Source organism: Agelaius phoeniceus, chromosome Z (assembly GCF_051311805.1).
Source record: "Agelaius phoeniceus isolate bAgePho1 chromosome Z, bAgePho1.hap1, whole genome shotgun sequence".
NCBI lineage: Eukaryota > Metazoa > Chordata > Aves > Passeriformes > Icteridae > Agelaius > Agelaius phoeniceus.
In genome coordinates this window covers 48923518-48945475 of record NC_135303.1, presented here as the reverse complement: position 1 = coordinate 48945475, position 21958 = coordinate 48923518, and the positions used below count along the sequence as shown (strand labels likewise).

Genomic DNA, 21958 nt, shown 5'->3' with positions numbered 1-21958 from the left:
TGAAATACTGATGTGTCTGAAAAAAATAGGCAAGAAGTAATACTGACATTTCTCTGTCATCAGTGAATCCCTGTCCTGCTCATGTGTAAGGAGGCAAAACCACTCCCAAGTGTGGACTTGAGTAGAAAGCAAGCTAGTGCATCTCAGAAAAAAACAGCTAATAGAAAGGAAGGGGAGGTTTGGAGCTAGGGTTGCTTTGGAGGGCAAACAAGCACGGCTTTGGAAACAGACTCGTAACAGAATGCAGTGTAAGGACTGCAGCGTTAGGGTGCCCTGTGTGTTGTGGCATGCTGGTGTGTGCAGTGCTGGGAAGGGCTCCCTGTAAGCCATGATACCACCCAGCCCATTGGGGCCCTCACGGTTAATGACTCTGGTAAAAGATTCCCTGCCTGGGAATGACGCATCGCTGGCTCTCAGACACCACATGTCCAGTTCTTAGGAGGCAAATTTGTGTCAGAAATTGTTAGTTAGAAAGTTTACAGATGAGTCAAAATACCAACAGGGCAGCATTTTTCCTATGCTCAAATGAAGAATTTGTAGAAGTTCATGTTTATGAGAGTTTCTTTCTTCTGGTGATGGATTTTGACATAAATTTTTCAATTCCAGCTTTATTTTCCTTGCATATGAGTTTGGGATGAGTGTTTTAATCCTTTAATGTGTATGAATATTTTAAAAAACCCTGTAGAAGCTATATGATGTGGGATATGTAGAATATTGCAAGGGCTGATTATGTGCTTTATGTTACTTATTCTATGTCACAATTCATAGCATCAGTGATTGATACCAGAGTAATCTCTGAACTCTTTTATCCTTAATCCAGTGTCATGACACTGCATAGACACAAGGCTTGTGGACCTGCATCTCAGATTTTAACTGAAGAGACAGAAGCATAAGGAGCTCCAGTGGTGTTGCCTGACACTAAGAAGGTGCACACTACTAACAATGTAATGATGCAGGAGGGAGGCATACTTCAGCAGATCTTTGGGGTGGATAACAGTAGTGAAATTTAACCCAGGACTTCGTACACATTGTGTTCTCATTCACATGTAAATTTTAAGGGTAGACTCTTTGTAGTACAAGGCTCGTGCTTATGCTGTACAGACCTTCTTGAGGGTTTTTTGTTCAAAAAATGGAGTTAAGTCACTTGATGTTTTTGAATCCTTTACAATCTTTTGCACCAGAGCTTTTTGCTTTGGTGCTGAATGTTACAGGCCATAAGTCAATATATTCTTGCATTTTTTCATACAGAGAGTTGCTGGTTGAGTTGATACCAGTTACACTGTGGGTTTTTCACGTAATTTCTGAAAAGCATTGCCTTGCCTAGCCCGGGAAAACTACCCAGTAATTCACTTTGAGGTCAAAGTGTAACATGCCCATAAGATAAATCCTGACATCCTTTGTTCTTGTTTCTGTTCATTTCATCACACCCCAGAGCCTGCCTGCTTATCTTGGACCATTTTAATCTTGCCAGTCAGACTTACATAATCATGGTGACTTAGCAAAACTTCTGAGCTCTTGGCAGAGAGCTCTGCTTTTCTTAGGGATCTTTGAGCAAATGTTTATCCAGAACACTTACCCTGATAGTAAGTGTGCTGGAACTGCTGTGGGGAAGGTGACCTGCCCTGGCCTTTAAAAAAATGATTTGACTATCTAGGGCTCAAAAGTGCTAAAGAAGACAGGGTTAGCAGTTGGAAAACTTGTCTACCTTGTTCACTGAGATGTTTAAGACATTTCTGTTCAGTTGGTCTAAAAGGTTTAAGTTCAGAGATATTCTCATGGCTTTTTTGCCCCACAAAATCTTGCAGTAACTTTTTTTTGTCCGTTCCAAGTGGTAGTGATGGAGGAGACCTTTAATAAAGCTTCTGCTGTCCAATTTGAGCTAGCATCCTTCTGCCTTCTTATCTTGATGGACTGCAGTTACATTTTGATGATATAACACTTTTATTTTCAAATGTAGGTAGCAGAGGAATTTGAATAATAAAGGCATGTAGTACAATGAACAAGTACTGCTCAGGGCTAGCAGAGGAAAATAAGACTCTTTTCTTCTGGTTTTGGATGCATTGAAACTGGCTCAGAAGTCCACAGGTTAAAATCTTCCATATTTTGCCAGTAACAGTTTACCTTATAGGAGATGTCTTGCAAATCAGTTGAATTTAGACAGCCACTTAAAATTCCTGAGGGATCCTTGTTGGCATGCAACAATCCTTTCCCAGAGAGAAACAAAAATGTAACAAAACCACCCAGATACTTTCTAGCCTTTTGCTCCAAAGTGCCAAACAGCAGCTTCCTCATGGCATTGGCAGCAGATGGATTTTCCTGGGTCTGAAAATCTAAATATTTTAGATTGGTGTATTGGCTGAATTGGGACAACTGGTCATGTCCTAATGTGGACAGCCAGGGAGGTGAGTAGAGGTGCCATCTGGCAGTGGATCCATGTGACTCATTCCAAGGGTATCATCTTAGGAGGTTCTTAATGCACAGCTGGTGGCTTGTAAATTCCCATCCTACCTTGGGACATGCTATTTTTTCTGTGTGGCTGAGCTCACAGGTACTATGAAGAACATAGATTTAGGCCTGTGTCTCACTGTTTGAAAATCTTGTCAGTCATTCCTCTTGGAAAACTTTTGCATTGAGAACTTCCAGCCTTTGATCCTCTTGAAATCAGCTAGGGACCATTCCAGCAGTTCTTGTTTGAAGTTTTTTGTTGCAAGTGTAACATTATATAACAACATAGAAATATAATGTAAATTCTTCCTTTCACCCCTGTACCCATGGAAAGGTCATCTCAGCCCTGCTGTACTCCTTTGGGAAGCCAGAACCTTCTCTTAATAGTTGCCTACAACATAAAGAGTAGTTCAAAACTGTTGTTCTGTTTGGAACAGCAGCCAAAGTCCTGGCCTAATTGTTCTATTGACTGGAAAAATGTTTTATCAGTGCTGAATGTTTTATACAGAACATGCTTTCCTAGCTGGCAGAACTTCAAGAAAATCCAAAGATCTTGTTGCATGGTTACCAGAAGACATAAGATAACTGTCTGGGCCTGTTTGTGGCATTGCAAGGTTAGGTTGTTTACTCTAACAACCTTTAGTCTTGATTCGTTCGCACATAGAGGAGTTGTGCAAAACATCAGTTTTGCAGAAAGAGGGGGAAGCATCCCAGCCAATTAAAAATATGTGTTCTGAGTTATTTCATTCCACCAAAAAAAGGTGTACAGATATTGGTGAGAATATGTTCAGTATTCTAAATTTCTAAGGAAGAAATTATTTCTAAATTTTCTAAGGAAAATCTCTGTTGTTGAGTTTAGTCCTAAGCTATACATGGCCTGTGGTAGAGAGGACAAATTAAGAAAATACTGAAGGTAAGCAGACAAGTAAGAATTTTTCTTTCATCTAGCAGCATTCCAAAGAGCATCTGTGAGCACTGAGTGAAAAAAAACATGGCTGCTAAACCCCAGGTCATTAATACCAAGTTCTTTTAGTGTCTGTATTTGTGGGTCAGGAGGATAGAAAGTGCTTCTAAATGTTGTTCTTGAAGCTGTGAAAGATGAGCAGTCTTCAGCAATTTTACTAGTTTACTCCTTGCAGTCACAAACACAGTGAAGTGTCATAATTTCTACATTTTTAAATGCTTTCTACAGTCGGAAAGCCAATTTTTTTTCCTTTCCATTCTAAGATAATTTTCTTTCCTTTCCTTTCTAAGATAATTTTCCTGTATGGATATTAAAAAGTGTAAAAAAAAGAAGTCTGTTAACCTCAGGATTTTAGTTTTGTTTCAACTGCATTTAAGACTATCCAGTGAAAAGGAAGGTGGAGGAAGTGGATCAAAGCAACTATTTCAGCAGAAGCTTATTCAAAACAAACAAACAAAATGCCAACTAAAACATCAGTTGCAGATGTTGAATTTTAAAAGTATAGCTAGTCTCAGCCCAGGAAACCCTAGTTTCAGGTTTTTTGCCTTGCAAGTTGCTTATTTTTTTAATACAATCTTGAGATGATTTTGTTAAGTGTCTTGTGAAGTAAGTATTGCACAAAAGAAAGAAATGATTGCTACTAGTGTACTGGTTAGATAGGTCTGTAAATTGGAAAGTGAGTATATTCTAAGAGAAATAAGGATAGCTAGTATTTCCTTTTCATTTTGGTCATTGTTCCAAATTATTTTGAAGCTGGACATTGCTAACTGAAGAAATGCTGAGTAGGAGACAGGTAGGAATTCTAAGTGTAGTAGGTTGAAAATAGAGGGGATTTTTTTTGCCTTCAACTTTGCTTCAGGACTGTAGAAATCTGAAATTAGACAAAGGGCTCGTCTGTTTCTTGAAGTAAAAATGTATCTGATGGAGATTTTATATGTGAAGGTTTTAGAAACAAACTTTGGTAATATTTACAAAATCTTTAACAAAGATGGAATTTAAAAAAAAAAGTTAAGCTTTCTCCAATAATGTGTAAATATGGACCACCAGTTCTAGGATTTTCTACACTATATGAAGAATTCACTTCCTATGCACTATAGAATGAAAGCTTGGGAGATTCCTGCAGAACAGGGAGGAATCCCAATAAGCTTAGATGGAGATTTCTCAGGATGAGTGCAGCTGCAGGTTCATAGTCACATAATTAACCCTATAGAAAATGGGAGCAAGTTCCTGTGAGGTCTTGGAGGTGTCCAGATGTAAATTACAAGCCATCCTGAGAAATGGGAACAATCTACTCTACTGCTGGTCTTACTCCACATTCAGCACATAGTGGGGCATTTATTTCTGCTGCAGTCTGTGAAACAAAAAAATTACATTTTACACTGTAAATCACTGTAAATTGCTCAGACAAAGGGCTATGTATTAGTGCAGTCTATTAAAGTAAATGCGTTGCAGTTCTTCCAGCAGTGCTGTAAGTACTGTTCCTTTGATTCAACATTATCAACCATCCTTCTGCAATAAGAAGAGAAGGAAAAATTCATTAATTGCTTCTAAAGCCTTGTTTTTTATAGCTCCTCATTGAAAAAGGGTTGGTTTGTGTGTTCCTATTTAAATTCCAGGCAACAACTTAAAACTTTCAGTGTCTTCTGTTTGGTCCTGGTAAGACACACTGCAAAAATTTGGCAAAAGATGTGTTAGTGTGAGTTTATTGTCAGCAGAGACAGATCAAATTCTTCACTGCCTTTATCTGTGCCTGCATTTTTTTGTCTGACTTGAGGCAAACTGCATGTCATCTAAGTGACTTGGATGATCCTGCTACAGAAAAGGTGCTTCCTGTATTTGCAATGCTGGCTTTGAGAAAAAACCCAAATATAAATAATACGAAGCCCATGGGAAATGTGTAACTCATGAGTCTCCTAAAGTAGTTTCCATTTCCTTTTATTTCATTGACTTCTGTTTTTCTCTTGTCTGTTTGTCTCATTGACTTCTGCTCTTGTCTCTGTCCTCCTGGACAGGTCCCTCATACTACCCCTCTCTGCTAATGGATTTAATCCAGTCTTTCTCACAGAAGTGGTTCAAGTTTGAGAATTTGCCTCATTTTTCTCTCTTCATTACTAAAGCAACAGTTCTGAAAGTGACTTAGACTGCTCTGAAGGCTGCAGATGGTGGGTTAAACCTCCTTTTGCCATTTTCAGCCCATGCCAAAATCAGGCTTCTCACGCCTGTGTGTGCAGGAGCTCCTCATGGTAGGTGGGTTCAGACTTCCAGGCCACTGGCATTGCCAGTCCCAACTTTTTGTTGAAGGCTCACCAGACTTCTAAAGAGCTGCATCACACTGGAGCAAGAAATCCTGCTTTCTTCTCAACACTTGGCCTCCTGTATCATTACCATGACAAAGGAGGATTATTGACTTTTTAGTCATGATGCTTTTGATTTAGGGCCGGGTTTGATTTGGGGCAATAGTGTTCATTGGCCCAGAGAAGCAATGGTTTCCTCCAGGTGAAGAGCAAGGAGAGAAACATGCTTTTGAGAAGGAGGAGAAAAAGGGAAAGAATTGGCTGAAGAGGCTGAATGGAAGCTGTAATGGATGCAGTTTCTCTCTGGGAAGGACCCAAAAGCAGCCCATGATTCCTTAAGACAATTAAAAGCAAATTGTCCGGCTGAGCGATCCCAGAGCAAGGAAGATGCTCCCCAGACTATAATTCAAGGGGTTGAATGGCCCTCAAAAACTGAGAGCAGAAAGAATAAAAACCCCGAAGATGAGGCAAATGATGGAACAGATGTGAGTGCTTTTGTTGGGAAGACTTGGAGGCTAGCGGGATGGCGATAGGCTAATTTGAGGCAAATAATGCCAGGTTCCTTTCATATGCAGAGTAGCACTTTGATCCAATGTGGATGAAAGTACTGAAAAGTGGAGAGGATGGCAGGGGGTCTTTTGTCTTTGACAAAAAAGGCATCTGCCAGGCTCTAACTCCCCTTTCCCCACCCCCTTAGCCTAGCAGGCCACTTCAACAATGCTAGCAAAGGGGACAAGTGTCTCCTGACAGCTGAAGAAATCTCCAGGAGGAGAATGAGGTTTGCAGCAATATCTATACTGGAGAGCTTAATCGATTTTTTCCACAGTACAAAAAGGGAGAGGGTTGGGGGAAAACAGGGATCACAGTGAAAATGGGAGGTGGGAGATAAAAAAAATCCCTTTCTAATAAACTTGTTACTTTTGTTCTCCAAATGCATCTTTTCAGAAGATGCTTTGATGCTAGTATGAATACACTTAATGGAGCAGAGTAGGATGGAGTTGCTGGAGGGGGTGTGTGAAATGAGGAAGAATAGCCTTGCAAGGAGGATGAATGTAGAGTGATTTCTGTGCATTCCAACACAGGAAAGATCTTGGAAATAGTAAAATAGTGTAATACAAGAGATATCTGCAAAACAGAAGAATACTTTTTGTACCACGTACTGGAGGAGCTCAGATCTACCCAAATTCTTAGGTTTCATTTCTAAGAAAAAACAAAAATTTCTTTTTAACCTTTCCATATTTGCTGTTTTCTTAACTGCTTGGAATTACTAGCAATAAAAGGACTGCAGGATCAAATGGGGATTTTGGAAGGCAAGCAATATTTGTGCCTAGCAAATATAGCAATTTCAGACCAGCTGCTGATGTGGTACCTGCTTCTGCTCTGTTGACTTTCTTCAGTTTTTCACACCTGGTAAACAAGACTGAGATCCAGTTTGCAGAGTTTGATGGCTGTGGTCTTCTTTAAGCATCACTTTGCACCCAGTCTAATGTTTTCTTTGAGAAGTAATGACAGATAATGAGTTATCAACTTCTGAGCAAGACCCATCTCAGTAAATTAAATCCTTCAAGAACAGTAGGTTCAGGAATCTTAACCTTTTTTTTTTTTTTTGAGACCCTGACAATGTTTATCCATTACTGTTTACTGGAGATAACCTTCTCACTAGGGCAGAGCTTTAAGCAACCTCTGATATCGCAAACAGATCCTGCCCCTTTACTCCTCTCTTTCTGCTGAGGACTTTCAATTCCCCCAAGAAGGTAGGAGTGATACAGGAATTGAGGGGAACTATCTAATTGCTTTGAGAGGCTGTACACTTACACTGATGGCAAATTGTAATCCTGTGTAGCTGTTCAGTAGGTGTGCCATCATCCCCCCTCCAGCAGATGCCACCGTTCTGTTCAGACCAGCTGATGTGGAGAGTATTTTTGACAACAGAATTTCCTGTACTCCAGCTGTGCAAAGCCTGATGCATGAATTACTGTAACTCATTAGGGAGGGCTGATTGTCAAGGACATTGATGCTCTCTTGATTTCTGCCTCTTTGTTGTATCTTGATTTTCTTGCTTCTGGTGCAGAAGGACTTGAGCTGCTGCTGCTGTACTCAAAGGAGCAGAGACCACCCCCGTCCCTCACAGCACCAAGGTGGAGGCCCACTCTCTGTGTGGGGGACTTCAGGTGGTTCTTGTGTGACCTCCCCTCATGTACTATGTACAGTGATAGTACAGGTGGTCTAAGTGGGGAAATATAAGGTGGTCTAAGTGGGGAAAGTTGTTTGTGTGGAAATAGTACAGGTGGTCTAAGTGGGGAAAGTTGTTTGTGGGGAAACCTGAGCTGTCAGGGAACAGCTGTAGTCCTCCATGACAAAAGAAGAAAAGCAGCTGATGCATTGCTACTCAAACCACCAATATGGCCATGGAGTCCCAGGCAGTTGTGATTAGGATGGGATGTAGGAGTCTTGAGCAGTGCGCTGGGACACTTTGTTCTTTCAGATGAAACATGAACAACCTCATTATAAAAAGTCTTTTGTGCTTTCCCATTTGGGCAGGCAAGCCCTTCAGCTGCTGCTGTCCTGAAATTTCTTCATATGTCCAGTATCAACTCTCACACCTCCAACCAGAAAGGTGGACTCTTAGCAAAGGCCATAGAGCTGCCAAAGCTGCCTCACTGGGACAGTTGTTTGTCATGTCAGCAGTAACATTTGAGATATGGAGGACGAGGGGGTGAGTTGCCTCTGTTCCTGTGAAAATTTGTGCAGTCATCCTCCATAACTGTAGGTCATCATTGAAATTCATGCTGTGTTTTTGGGGCAGCATATGTAGCTCTTTGCAGCTTACTGTGTGCTTACGGGAAGGAAGATGCCTGTATGGCTTGGCCTGGCTGCTGCAGTGCAGGCCCAGTCTGTTTGGAGGCAAGACAATCTATTTCACCTGAAGCACATTGCAAGGGAGAAGGGAAGAGATCTGTTTGGATCTGAGGGTAGCATGCAGAGCAAGTGACAGCAGGAGTACAGGCTGCAGGGGTACAGCAGAGAGAGGAAGATTGTCTTTTTTCTCACGTCTCACCCAGCAGGCTGGTGTTTTCTCCCCAGAAGCCAGTTACCCTCTACAGATTTGTGTTTGGATGAAAATCAAACAGTAAAGATTGCAAAGCCTCTTTGATGTACTTAGTCTACATTGAGGCAGTGCTACCTGAACAGCTCAGGAGGCTGCTACATTTCCTGACTGCTGTCTGGACAGGGACTGTCTGGTCATTGTTTCCAAGTCTGAAAAACGGCATACTGCTTTAATGGTAAATAATCAAGCAGGTGGTATCCAATAGCTTAAAAATAGGCCATTCTCATGGAAGTGGTTTCGGCTGGACTGATTGTACATGTGACATTTTCCTGGCATGACCTAGCACTCATGGCTGTAGAAGTCTCATATTTTCAGGATGGATTTAGCTTGTCTCTCAGTGAATGTTGTCTGGTCATCAGCATCCACCAAGAGTTCTCTGAAGCCAAACAAATCGAAAATAATAACTTTGGAGTCTGATAAACTCTAGCCTGCATGCAAACCTTTGTTCAAATGTAAAGTGGTTTCAATTTGGTTTTGTTCAATTTACTTTAAAATATAACAGAGGTCCTTTGCAAGATAGGCACTGCTTAGTTTTATGTAACTTGCCTGAACATCTACATGGAGTTATTATTTTAGTTAAGTGCAATTTGTACCAACAAAATGAATTCTTTCCCTTTTTACACAAATGAGATGTGAGTGAATGTTGCTATTCACCCTCCCAGAATTAATGCTCCGTTGTGTGCTTTCATATTGGGTTACATACACAGTGGTTTGGATCCAAAGAGGTAAGTCTAGCTGTAGTGGGAACAGCATGATTTCAAGTTTGATGGAATTTGCACCTTTCTGTAGAAGACAGATGGTTGTGCTGGGGAAGTTGCACCTGTTTGTTTCTACATCTGCTCTGTAATCCCAAAATTTGGTTCACATAGTCTCAGTACATTGAGTATGCTTACTCATGTGTGAGTTTCATAGTGTTGGCAAATACTTTCAGTTCTAGAGTGCCTTTGATGGTGTTTGAGGCAAATGTCCAGGAGTTAATTACACAGAGAGTAACCAGAGCTTACAAAATAACACTCTCATGAGTAATTTTTGAAAAAATTCAAAGCAATATATCTGAGCTTACTTCCTTTAAAAATAAAAATAATAGAGCAGTAGGTAGTCAGAAAGCTTGTTACGGTTGTCCAGTTTTGGTATGAAAACCAGTGGTAGCCTGAGTGTAAGCATGAAGACATGTGCTTGGAAGAAATGGTAGTGTTTTACTTGCCAGGTGCTGACAGAGGCCTGGTCCCTGCACAGGAGAGTATGCAGCTCCATGCCTCACCAAAGGTGCCCACAGGTATCCCATGTTCAGCCTGGGGAGTTCCACCCCAAGTCTTTCCTTGGCTTCCTGCCTCTCTGGAGCTTGGTGGCCGCTGTCTGCAGTGGCTAGAGGTACAGAGATTTTGCATCTCTTTGGCTTCAGAGACACCTGTTGGTCCAAAGTGCTCTCTTGTCCCCTTTAAGTGGCTGCCACCCTGGGAGCTGTGCAGTGGGCTGTGCAGTGGGCTGTGCAGTGCCCATGGCAGGGGACACTTGTATCAGCAGCCAGTGTCTGGGTCAGGCCCTGAGGCCACCACCTTGGGAGAGCCCTGCTGGGCTGGAGGTGAGGAGGCAGCCACATCTGGAGGGTGATTTTGTCTGATCTTCTCTCTTTATGGACAACAGAGAGGTCCCTGGGCAGCCAGATTGTTTTCCTTGAGGCAAAGGGTTTGGGAGTGTTTGCATTCCCAGGGGAAGGCTGAGGAGGAAGGAATGCTGTCAGCACCCTGCCTGGGGAGGCAGTCAGCTGGGAGAGACTGAGTGCTGAACAGCTGCAGGGAAAGCAGCTTCCCGTGTCCCCCAACAGCCACAGCTCTTCCCTGGCCTGCTCCAGAGAGCCATTCCTGCCTGAAATAGATGTGGTGTCTGAGAGGAGACACAAAGCAGGAAACAACAGCCTGTGACAGTTCTTGCAAATGAGGAAGGAAGGGCAAACAAGGAGAAGCCATGCTTAGTTTAGGAAGGTGGCTGAGGAGATATGAGGATAGGAGCCTGTCAGGCCCTGGGGCTCTGTGGTGGTCAGGCAAACTGTCATCTAAGGGAGCAAGGTTGCCCCTGCTTCAGCCTGCCCCTTTGTAACGTTTGTATTCATCAAGTCACAGGCAAAACCCCATTGAGTTAAACGTGGTGAGTCCATTCCCCCTGAGCAGCCAGGATCCAAGGTGTGAGCAGCTGTGGAGCTGTAGGAGGCATGGATTGGTGATGTCTAGACTGGCAGGCTCAGAGCAGGAGCAAATTCAGAGAGCCTTCACCCAGTGGCTGTGTGTCTGTGACCTTCTCATGGGATGAAAAGAGAACTTACCAGGAACTCTGTCTTTTCCTCCCTTCTCCTCCTCCCTCAGGTGGTCTTTGCTTTGAATCAGACTCTCTTGCAGCAGGAGAGCCTCCGAGCAGGCAGTTTCCAGATCCCCTATACGACAGAAGACCTTATCAAGCATTACAACTGTGGGGACCTCAGCTCCATCATCTTCAACCATGACACTTCTCAAGTGAGTCTTGCCACTGCAGCCCTTGTGCTACACACATCTCCCTGTAGTGCTAACCCCTGTAACATGTGTGCTCGTTTCTCACTCCTTTCTGGGTGAGGTCCAGGGGCATGTTTCTGGCTCCCTGGCACATCTGCTTTCCTGAGCCCTCTGTTCCAGGAGTTTGCACCACCTCAACCCCTCTCCTGCACCCAAGCAGTGAAGGTGCACCTGGCTTTCCCTTTTGGATGAGTGCCGTGTTCACTTTAGCATCAAAACTCTATGAGTTAATAATTTACTTTCTTAAGGATCCTGGAATTAAGCTAGTTTAGGTATGAGCAAACCTAATGCCAACAGAAAGCAGCAGCAGGCTCTCTTGTGCAAATAAGAACAGAGCAATGCACTCGTGGCTTGGACACTTTTGTAAGGCTGGGCGAGTTACAAGCTTTTTAATGTTCCCTATCAGTATGATTGTGTGCTGTGGACAAGGCCCAAAGGAGAGAAATGGAGTGAAACAAAGAAAAGATAGATTTAGACTGAATGTGAAGGAAAAGAGACCTTCTGAGACCTCACAGACTTGGGTTTATGGAGATGGTTTCCTAAGCAGCACAATGGAATGTAACACTGATCTTTAAACCATGAGAAAATGCCCAGCAGGGACCAATTTGGCCTATTTGGGCTGTTAGATTAACTAACCTCAGGCTGAGACATCAGGCCTCTCTGTTCTTGTTTGTGAGGTATTGCCTGGCAATTCATGCACATCAGTGAAAACACAGGCTCTATCCTTAGAGTGCTGAATAGGTGTTGGTACCTGACCTTTCTGTGCTGAATAGCCGTTTTGCTGTGGCATACAGTGCAGAACCGCAGAGCTGCAGAGCCATACTAACTCCTGCTTCTCTGGTGACGAGCTTGGTGTGTGTGCTGCTGCCTCCCCATCCTGCACACCCGCCCTTCTGCAGGTGCAGGCATCCTGGTCTTCAATACTGCCTAGCTTTTACACTGTGCACTCTATGCACAGGTTTCAAAGCATTTCTCAGAGGAGACCAGCATTTTAAGAGGATGCAGATGCTGCACCACTATCCTGTGGAGATGTTACAGACTGCAGACATTGCCCCTAGGTCCTTGGAGAGAGCAGCTCTGAGGCCAGCATGTTGCCAAGGGAAAAACTGTCCTTTACTTAATGTGAGGGGCTCCACCTCAGGGCACTCTCCTTGGCAGCACAGCTGAATACTGATAGTGTGCCACACTGTCAGCTTATCTTTGAAGTACAACTTCTCCGTAAGTTGTATTTGACTCCATGTTGCCCAGTAGATGACTACATCTGGGCTCGTTACCCTTTGGAAAGATTCTTTAATAGTCTCTGGGGGAACCCAAAGTCTCTGCATCTGCTGCAGCCTTGCAAGGGAAAGCACCTGGCTTATTAGTGGGTCTGCTCTCCAGAAATCACCGCTTGCAGGCCCTTTAGTTAACCATCCCCATAACTGAATGCCTAAAGCTACTTGTCAAGAAGCCAGGATTGCTGCAACAATAGCAGACCCATGTTTTCTCTCCACTGGCAAGAGGTCAGGGTAGTGTGCAGCCACAGCTGTCCTTGGGGGCCCCAGGGGAGGAAGCCAGCATTTTAAAAGATACTGTCAGGACAGGGCAAGTGGAGGTGGTAACGCGTTCCTTCTTGACAAAATCTGGGCCTCTTAAAGTTTAGAGATTTTTTTTTTAACTACTTCAAATTGCACGGTTATTCTTTGGCAGCCTGAAGGCTCTGATACCAGTCAAATTCTCTTAGAAGAGCATAATTATCATTATAGTTATGTCATACCTGTAGCAATTTAAGAAAGAGGTATGTAGCTAAAGGCATTTAGGGGCAAATACTTACTTTCTTCTACTGAACAATCAGGGTTTAGGGTCTTCAACATGGTAAAATGATAGTATTTGTTGACTTTCAATAAAAAAAAATCCATCTGCTCATGAAATGATGCATTGAGAGAAATGAAGCACCATGCATCATTAGAAGATTATTAAATATTTTTTTAGCTTGCTTTGGGTTTTGTCCTACTGGCTGTGCCTTGAGGGACGAGGCAGTTGCTACACTCTGTGTGGAACAAAAATGCCTGTGCATAATGGCTGCCTCTGAAGTAAATTCCCCTTTCATGAAGACTTTTTTTTTTCTACCTTAGGTCCCAAATTTCATTAATGCTACACTTCCAGCTCATGAACGCATTACTGCCCAAGAAATAGACAGCTACTTCCGGCAAGAGCTCATCTACAAACGAAATGAGCGAATGGGCAGGAGGGTGAAGGACCTGCTGGAAGAGCACCCAGACAAGAGTTTCTTCTTTGCATTTGGAGCTGGTATGTGACTATGGTGCCAGTTAACCTGAACTCATCCTTCGTGTGTCATTCAGAAGCATTTTGCAAATGCTTGCCTCAGTTTAAAGAGGGGTCAGTATTTTTACTGTGGCGGACACGGAACTCAGCTTTTCCCCAATAGTTGTACCCTGGTAGGAAAACCTTTTCAGTGTAGGAGACTGTTTTTCTTCAGTGTGCAAAGAGCTCACAATGCATGTACTTACTGCAATATCTGGTAATTACAGACATATTTGTTGTATGAGGAGGCAAAGATACTGAGTCAACTACAGTGCATGCACAGGAGGTCATCAAAATACACACGTGTTTATTGTCTGGGCAAGCAATGCAAGAGAATGGGAGCAATAGGGAACTGAGATGAAAGGCAGCACATCTGAGGCTGCACCAGTCTCCAGGCTGCTTGAATTAACCTTTCAGGACATGTTCAAAAGAAGAATATGCCAAATTGTGTGAATCCAAGGGACTCAATAAATGCAAGGGAATAAGCTAGGCACAATTTTGCCTTTCTCTTCTTCCTGCACCTCCTTACCTCTTTCACTGTGCTTCCACAAGGAAGTTGTGTCTGCTACTATTTTGGAGCAGCACAGTAGGCCCAGCTGGGGAAAACCTACTCCATTTTATGCCTCTTAGCAGTCAGCAGGACTCTACAGGCACATCCAGCAGCACATCCAACTCAATAAGGTTAGCATCCACGCTTCAGACTGGGCTGGGTAGAGGGTGTGAACACGATTGTTTTGCCATGACTCCCATCTTTTACTCTAGCTCCAAGGAAAGGAAGAAGTTAGGATCAACGTTAAAAAAGACAGGTGCTAATTCCCAGAGAAGTATCACATCCCCTCCGCCATAAGCCATATGGCCTTTGGGAAAGGGGGAAAACTGAGACTGGTGTCAGCATCCATGTGTGGTTTTCTAGTCTCAGTGCATATTGCTTTAGTGAGGATGAAAGATCTAGACAAGGCAAGGGAAATACTTACTTAAACACTAAAGGCATTTGTTTTCAGAGTCTGTGAGAATTTCTGTGTTTGCAACAGGGAGTTGTGGTTACAAATTTACCATAACAAGGGCCAAATGTGTGAGAGCTGAGATGTCAGGAAAGGTGGCTGACCATGTTTGTTCAGATGTGTGTGAAGATTGTAACTTGCAGTCTTCCTGCAGTATCACTGCTCTGTGCAACTTGCTGTGACAAAGAACAATTAAGCAGGCCCTGGTTGTATATACTCTGTAGGCTAAGATCAGGGCGTTGCTGCACTCCACTGCTGAAGTCCTGACCACATTTGAACCTGCTGCACTGATGTTTCTGACAAAAGCATGTGCCAGCCCCAGGTCCAAGTTGCATCTGTTGCAGGTAGCTACTCTTCTGTCAGGAAGCCAGTTGCAGATATTTAGGCTTTGGTTACTGCATCACAGCTTGAGTGACGAGCAGCCCATGTAAGCAGACATATGTGTTGCTCTGACATGTCCCAAGAGCAAGATCCTTTGATAGGAGAGAGCTTCTTCCCCTCCTTGCACACAGTCTGAATCCCAGCAGCTGCAAATCACATGTCGTTAGATGGTTTTTTGTCATTTGTTTCCCCTTCCATCAATTTCTTTCTGTTCCTGCCCCTCTGCCCAGACTGCCTTCAATGTCACAGGTGTGCACAGCACTGCCTCAGAGCCCAGAAGCACTGCAGGAGCAGGACAGATCCCTGTCCTTAATTTCTCAGCTTTCTTGTTCTCAGCATTCATGGCAGTACTAAAATCCTTTCCCAGGCTTGCTGGAATCTTGCTTTTCTTTTTCCTTTTATTTTCCCAGTTCCGCCTTTTCTGTGTCCTGATTCCCAACATTTCTATACTGCAGCACTCCCAGGAGCCTTGTGCCTAAATGAACACCCTTGATCTTTGGCTATGTGTACATGGCTTGATCTCCAAGAACCCGGTGTGCTCTTCTCATGCTTTTCCATCATACTTTTGAACCCAGACAGCTTCCCTGTCTTCTCTGGGGACTTTGGACTGATTTTGAAATTGTCTCTAATTACTCTCTGGCTTTGATACCAGTCTGTACTCTGTTCTCATCTGCTCATCCAAATAGTTCTGTTCAAAGGAAAGTGCCAGCCTCCCACATTTAGCAGCACAATTCTTGATTACACCCTTGTTTGGCTGCATGAGGTTTTTTGGTGGGTTTTTGTTCATTTGTTTATTTGTTTCATTTGTTTCTTATTAAGCATCTAAACGAGAAGTACCATCACAGGATATATTGCAGAAAACAGATCAATTTTTACAGATTTCTGAAGTTTCCTGAGTGCATATTGCAATTATGAATGCAGTCTTTCGTTGTTTTCCAGCAAGCTAATTCAGCCGTTTGCTTATGCAGATTGCTGTATGTGATAGATAATTATGTGGAAGAGTTATTTTTATGCCAGCAAGCAGTGAAGATGAACAAATATCTTGTGATCAGTTTTAAGCATTGTTTGGAATTGTACTGCTGTTAATTACTGTGAAAAGGTTCCAGGAAAGTCCTCATACAAAGCAGGTTAGAATGAGTAGTAGGAAAAGAGAAGCAGAAAAAAAAGGTTATAGGAATGGAAATAAATCATGATGGCGTGGTGGCTTGCCCTCTTCTGACCACCAGTGAAGAAAGTTATCTCCTAGCAGTAGCTTATAACCTGCAGGACAAGGTTGTATTAAAACGGTAGTAGGATATTTAAGGGTCTCCCAGTTAGTAGAGAAGACTTACAGTTGTTTTCTTTACAGATTTTTTTCACCCTGTGAGAAAAACAGCTAGGCTTTTTGTAAGGAAACTTCAGTCTTTTAATTAACAAAACACCACTGAAAAAACAACTTTTATCATCAATTATATGCAAGCAAGATCATGGTTTGTGGGTGACTGTGGTATTACATGTACCTTTTCTTGTTATTTAAACTACTCTTGGTATTTTTATTTTAAACAGAGGAAAATTAGAAAATACTGATTTATTTTATATGCTAACTGGATTGATGGGATTTAGACAGGTGTAACACATTGTGCAAAAGAAGTCTCCTCCCTTTTTAGGTCTTGATATAGCTGCATGGCTATAGATGTTAACTTCTTACATTGAATTATGTGTGATAATTTGGGCCATAATCAATTTGATCATTAGATTCATTACATTTTATGCCTTTTTAAAAAACAATCAGGCAGACTCTCCCTATATTTGTCAAAAATGCTTCACAGTCAGAGCTCATTTCTGGAACTATTTTTGTTTGGAAGTAATTTGCGCCAAAGCGGAGAACTAAAAACCAGCAGATTTTGCTGAAAAGATCCAAAACACTTTGCTTCTGGCCAGAGTGCAAACAAGGAAAGTTTCAAGCCAAAGTAAGTCTCTTTGAGGGAATTAGAGGAAAGCATGGGAAGAGAGAGCTGGCAATGCCAGCAGCATTCCGCTATGTTCAATAAAAATTTGTCTTAATTGTGGACAGGCCTTTATGTATGGCAGCACCAGGGTAACAAGCCAGGCCTACTCCCTCTTGCCAGTGGTAGAACTTGTGAAGCAAAGCCAGCTATAATCCTTCACCAACAGTCTTCCTTCCCAATGCATTTCTGATTTCACTGCATTCTGGAGTGGCATGTTCAGGCTCTGGATGCTAAGCCAATGAGAGTGATGGCACATGTGATTCCGTAGCCAGCCAGCCAGGTAATGCCATAGGTTTCTGGTCTGTCTAGAAAGGGAACACTGACAAAGTGAGAACTGCATTTTCTTGCTGTACTGTGGAGAGTTTTACCACTTGTCCAAGTTTTACAAGGGTGCTGCATGCTGGCTAAACCTTCCCAGAGTCAAGGGATAGTTGATACTGGCAGAGAGCTCTGGAAATTGTCTGATTCATCCCTGTGCTCAGAGCAGGATCATATAGAGCACACAGTTTTCCTAGGACTGGAGTATGGGCAAAGATGAAGACTCCAGAATCTTTCTGAGTAATCTTTTCTAGTGTTTAAGCACTGAAGATGCTTTTTCTTATGTTTAAGTTGGACTTTCTGAATATCAGTTTTTGTCCATTGCCTCTTGTCCTTTCATGGAACATTACTACTGGGAGAAGTTCTGCTCTATTTTGCAACCTCCTATGAGGTATTTATGCATAAGTTATTGACCCCCAGCCTTCTCTTGTCCAGACAGAATAGTCTCAGTCTCTCCTAGAATTACACACAATTATGTTCTAATAGTTTCATTTTCTTTGTGGCCCTTAGCAGCACTCTCTCCAGTATGTCCTCATCTCTTTTGTACTGGGAAGCACCCATCTAGACTCTGGATGGACCCAGCTATGTGTTACCAGGGCTGAGGTGCAGGAAAGGATCACCCCCCTCAATCTGCTGGCAGCACTTCCCCTCACACAGCCCAGGGGGCCATTGGCTGCCTTTGCCACAAGGACACCTTGCTGGCTTAAGGCCTGCTTGATGACCACCAAGGCACCACATCTTTTTCTGCCAAACTAGTCTTCAGCCAGCTGGTGCTCAGCCTGTCATGGTGCCTGAAGCTATTCCTGCCCAGGTGCAGAACTTGATTTGCTGAACTTTATGAACTGAGTTTTCTCTCATCATAAAGCCATACTGACCCCTCCCAACCATTTGCTTATCGCTGACACATTTGGAAACAGTTTGCAGGCTGATTTGCCCCACCACCTCCCCCAGGAACAGAGGTGTTGCTGAGCAGTTTTTAATTCCCCAGATCCTTCTTCCTGTGCTTCTTGAAGACAAGAGTTACCCTTGCTTTCTTTGAGTCCTCAGGGACCTTCCCCACTTGCCATGACCTTTTGAAGGCAATTGAGAGTGGCCTCTACTGACATTAAGCAAGCTAACACAGTTTCTCTGAATGTATCCTATAGGGACTGGAACATGGCTGGTCTATTTGAATGTTCCATAACCTGATCCTTCTCCACCCATAGTGAACCTTCTTTGCCCTAGACTTTTGCCCTAGTCATGGGAACCTGAGCTTCCTGAGGGTAGGTTTGACCACTAAATAAAGTAACAGAGACATTTTTCACTTGGCCTTTTCCACATTCTTTGCCATCAGGTCTTCTGCCCCCTTCGGTGCTTAGATTATATTTCTCTAGTCTACAGTTTACTGCTGACGTGCCTGTAGTGGTGTTCCATGTTCCCCTTGATGTTTCTAACCAGATTCAATTCTAGATGGGTTTTTGTTCAGCATGGTCATTTTATTCCATTTTATTCCTTTAGCTTACTTATGGTTTCTCTTGGAGGAGCTGAAGAATAAGACAGAAAAAAAAAAAGTGTTGGCGTTTTTATTTTGTAGGAGGAAGCATAATTAATGGCTTGAGATCTTGACTTTATTTTGACAGACAAGACCTCTGCTGAAGCCAGGTTTCTAGGAGCCAAGTTTAAATTCCCTCTAGTCTCTCCTGCCTCTTTGAACAGTTGAGAAACTCCAAAGTGTCAGTTCATGAATAAGAAGTACAGAGGGATCTAAGATTCCTTATATCCCTATGGAAGAAATTACTGACTTCAGTGAGAGAGGCTGGCTGATTTGACAACCTCAGAAGCTGGTCCTCTTAATCTTGAGAACACTGGAAAATTCCTTTTTCTCTTAGAGCTATTTTTCCTTGCTCCTGAAAAAAACATCATTCTGAGGCTTTAAAGTGTATTGGATGTTGGTAAGCCACCATTAACACAAAGAAAAAAAGGATATTGGTGAGAACTTCTTCAGCTACCATTTCTTCTAATTACTAAAGGAAATAACAAACGTGTTTATTTGGCATTAGTCTGATTGTATGGAGTCAAATCTCCAGGGACTGACTGTTTTTTTTCCCAGACAGAATGTGTTACCACCAATGGTTATCCCAGTCTGCTGTAGTCCACCAAATGGCTTCCTTCAGCTTCTCCAGGTTTTGAGGCAATCCTTGTGATGTGGGAGGTCAGTTTTGTGTCAGCCTTAGGTGCCACATAGGCATGTCTAAACCCTTTTCCATCAATCCTTGTGTCATAAAAAGAAAAAACAAAACAAAAACAAAAACAACAACAACAAAAAAAAAACCAAAAAACCAAAAACAACCCCCCCACAACAAAACAAAACAAACACCAAAAAAACCCACAAAAAACCCCCACAACAACAACAAAAAAAACCAAAACAAAACAAAAAGGAGCAAGTGTGCTGAATCTGAGTGATGTGTTAGGTGGTGCTGTTTCTGTGTAGAGCTCTTCAGTCTTACTTCTTGACATTTTCTGTTCCATCTGGAATCTTTAGATGTGAAATTATGCAGGAAGACCAAGATTTTTTGTCTCTGGGTAAAAAAAGATGGGAGAAAGGATCTGTCAGCAGTGGGTGTAAAAAGCAGTCAAAGATGTAAAAGCCCAGGATGTTTCTGTCCAGCTTGTATGGGTGTTTATACCCATAAAACAAAACCAAACAAACACTTGCCATGGGAATGCAAAAATTGCTCAGGGAAATGAGATATCACTTTGAAATTTGGTGGGAATTCAGAATCCACCATGGAAAATTTGAAGCTGCCATCAGTATATTTGGAATTGCAGATATGGGCTCCACAGGGGATGTAGATTTACCTATGCCTTATGTTAAAGAATTGAAATGTTTAATGAATAAGTTCATGAAAAGTCTGTAAGAGGGTGAATGTATGTGGAACGTGGAAGAGGTAAAAAAAAAGCTGGTGGGAGGAGCAGGAGACAATGTAGTGATAAAATAGATTTTAAAAACAGATTAAATGAGTCCTGTGGGGCCACCTCACTTCTCCCTGGGCTCAAAGGGCTTGCTGATTGCCTGCATGCTTGTGTCTCTGGAATGCAGCAGCATTTTAACTTCCTTGGATGGAAGGAAAGGCTGAGTGCCTGAAGGTGTGCCTGTACCTCTGTAATCTGAGAATGCCAGATACAACCCAGCAGCTTTGAGACTGTTTTCCTTAGTCGGCTCTTTGAGTCTTCAGAATGACAGGGTTTATTAGAACAACAACCCCTGAAGGGGAAAGATAATGTTGTGTGGAGGCAGGACCCACATCCAGCGCCGCAGGGTTCACATGAAGGGCACTACTCCTGACATCTCTGACACCGAAATGAAGAAAGCTTTGCATTTCTCCATTAGAGACAGTCACCTCTGTTCCAATATATTAGAACAGCTGTCAAAATCAGCCTGGCCAAAATACTGTGCTGTTTCTGCTCAGGTACTGACAGTCTTCTTATCAGTGCTGGGTATGCCCATTACTGCCTTTACTGGGCAACTAAAGTGGGAAAACTTTCATCACGTAATGTGTGTTTTGAGCTAGGGGAATTTCAAGTCCTTGATAACTTTTTTGCAGGAAAGGAAGGAGTGGTGTGTAATGGGAGCAGGTTCAGTGGCAGAGGTGTCTGTGAGTAGTGTAGTTCAGGTATTACACTGGTAATTCCTTCCCTTACTGGTAACATAGTGCTGGCTGCTAGCGTAGCACCTCTGTAAGGGTCTTCTTGTCTCATAACCTAAGGAAAACTCACAGTAAATGGATACCCACTAGCTAAGGCTGCCTGTATATAAACTGTTTCTCTGAACTGTTTTTTTTTACAAAACAAGCAATATGGGCATGTAAACTTTTCTTCTCTGTTAATTTAGCTATAAATTCAGTCTCATAATCAGTGAAAAAGCTTTTTCCCACTATTTTTTTGTGATTGTTAGGGTGTTTGACTTGCCTAAGGGTAAAAATGGGAATCCCTGAGGTAAAAAATACTCACGTCTTACATTTAAGAGGCCTAATTTTCAACAGAAATAGGTAGATTAATATCTTCTTATCTTTCTCAAGAAAAATACCTTCATTTTGGCTCATTCAAATTGTAACTCCACATGCTTCTTTTCCATGGTATTTGCCATGTTGTACAAGGCCACTTGCACAACATCTACTACTTTGAGAAGTTACGTAGGTGAGTTAATTAGCAAACCACATCACTTTTGAAGAAATGGAAGATTATATTTTTTCCTCCTGAGTGAATTTAAGTTTGAGGCACTTGCTTTAAGCCTTTCCATGTCTAGGGAAAGCACTTTCTAGAGACACCACTGTTCCACAATTGTACCCACCAGATTTTCCTGTTTTGTTTAAGAGTAGCGAAGTATGGTCCACTAAGACTTTGTACTAATAAAAGATTTCCACAAAATCATGTTTTTTGTGGACAAACACTTATCATGGCCTCAGTAGGATAAAACCTTGGTTCAAAGTTTATGGAGTAGTATTTCATAAATATTTCATCTTGTAGGTAATCAAAGTAAGGATTTTCTTTGGAGGTCTGCAGTCTGAAAAATACAGGAAGGCATGGGAGGGCTGTTTGTGTGGGATTTGACCTGCAAGCCTGCAGAAGTGT

General features: G+C 42.5%; 1 protein-coding gene across 2 annotated transcripts in view; it reads left to right on the top strand.

The window, feature by feature from the left end:
* The window catches only part of TRABD2A (TraB domain containing 2A), an 83884-nt gene that overhangs the window by 44143 nt on the left and 17783 nt on the right, over positions 1 to 21958 (top strand). Inside the window, exons 3-4 of one of the 2 annotated variants that reach the window (XM_054652697.2) lie at positions 11173 to 11319; positions 13470 to 13644. In XM_054652697.2, coding sequence (XP_054508672.2) covers positions 11173 to 11319; positions 13470 to 13644 — 322 coding nt within the window. The remainder of the gene's footprint in view (positions 1 to 11172; positions 11320 to 13469; positions 13645 to 21958) is intronic. The other variant, XM_077171788.1, reaches the window with a different exon arrangement.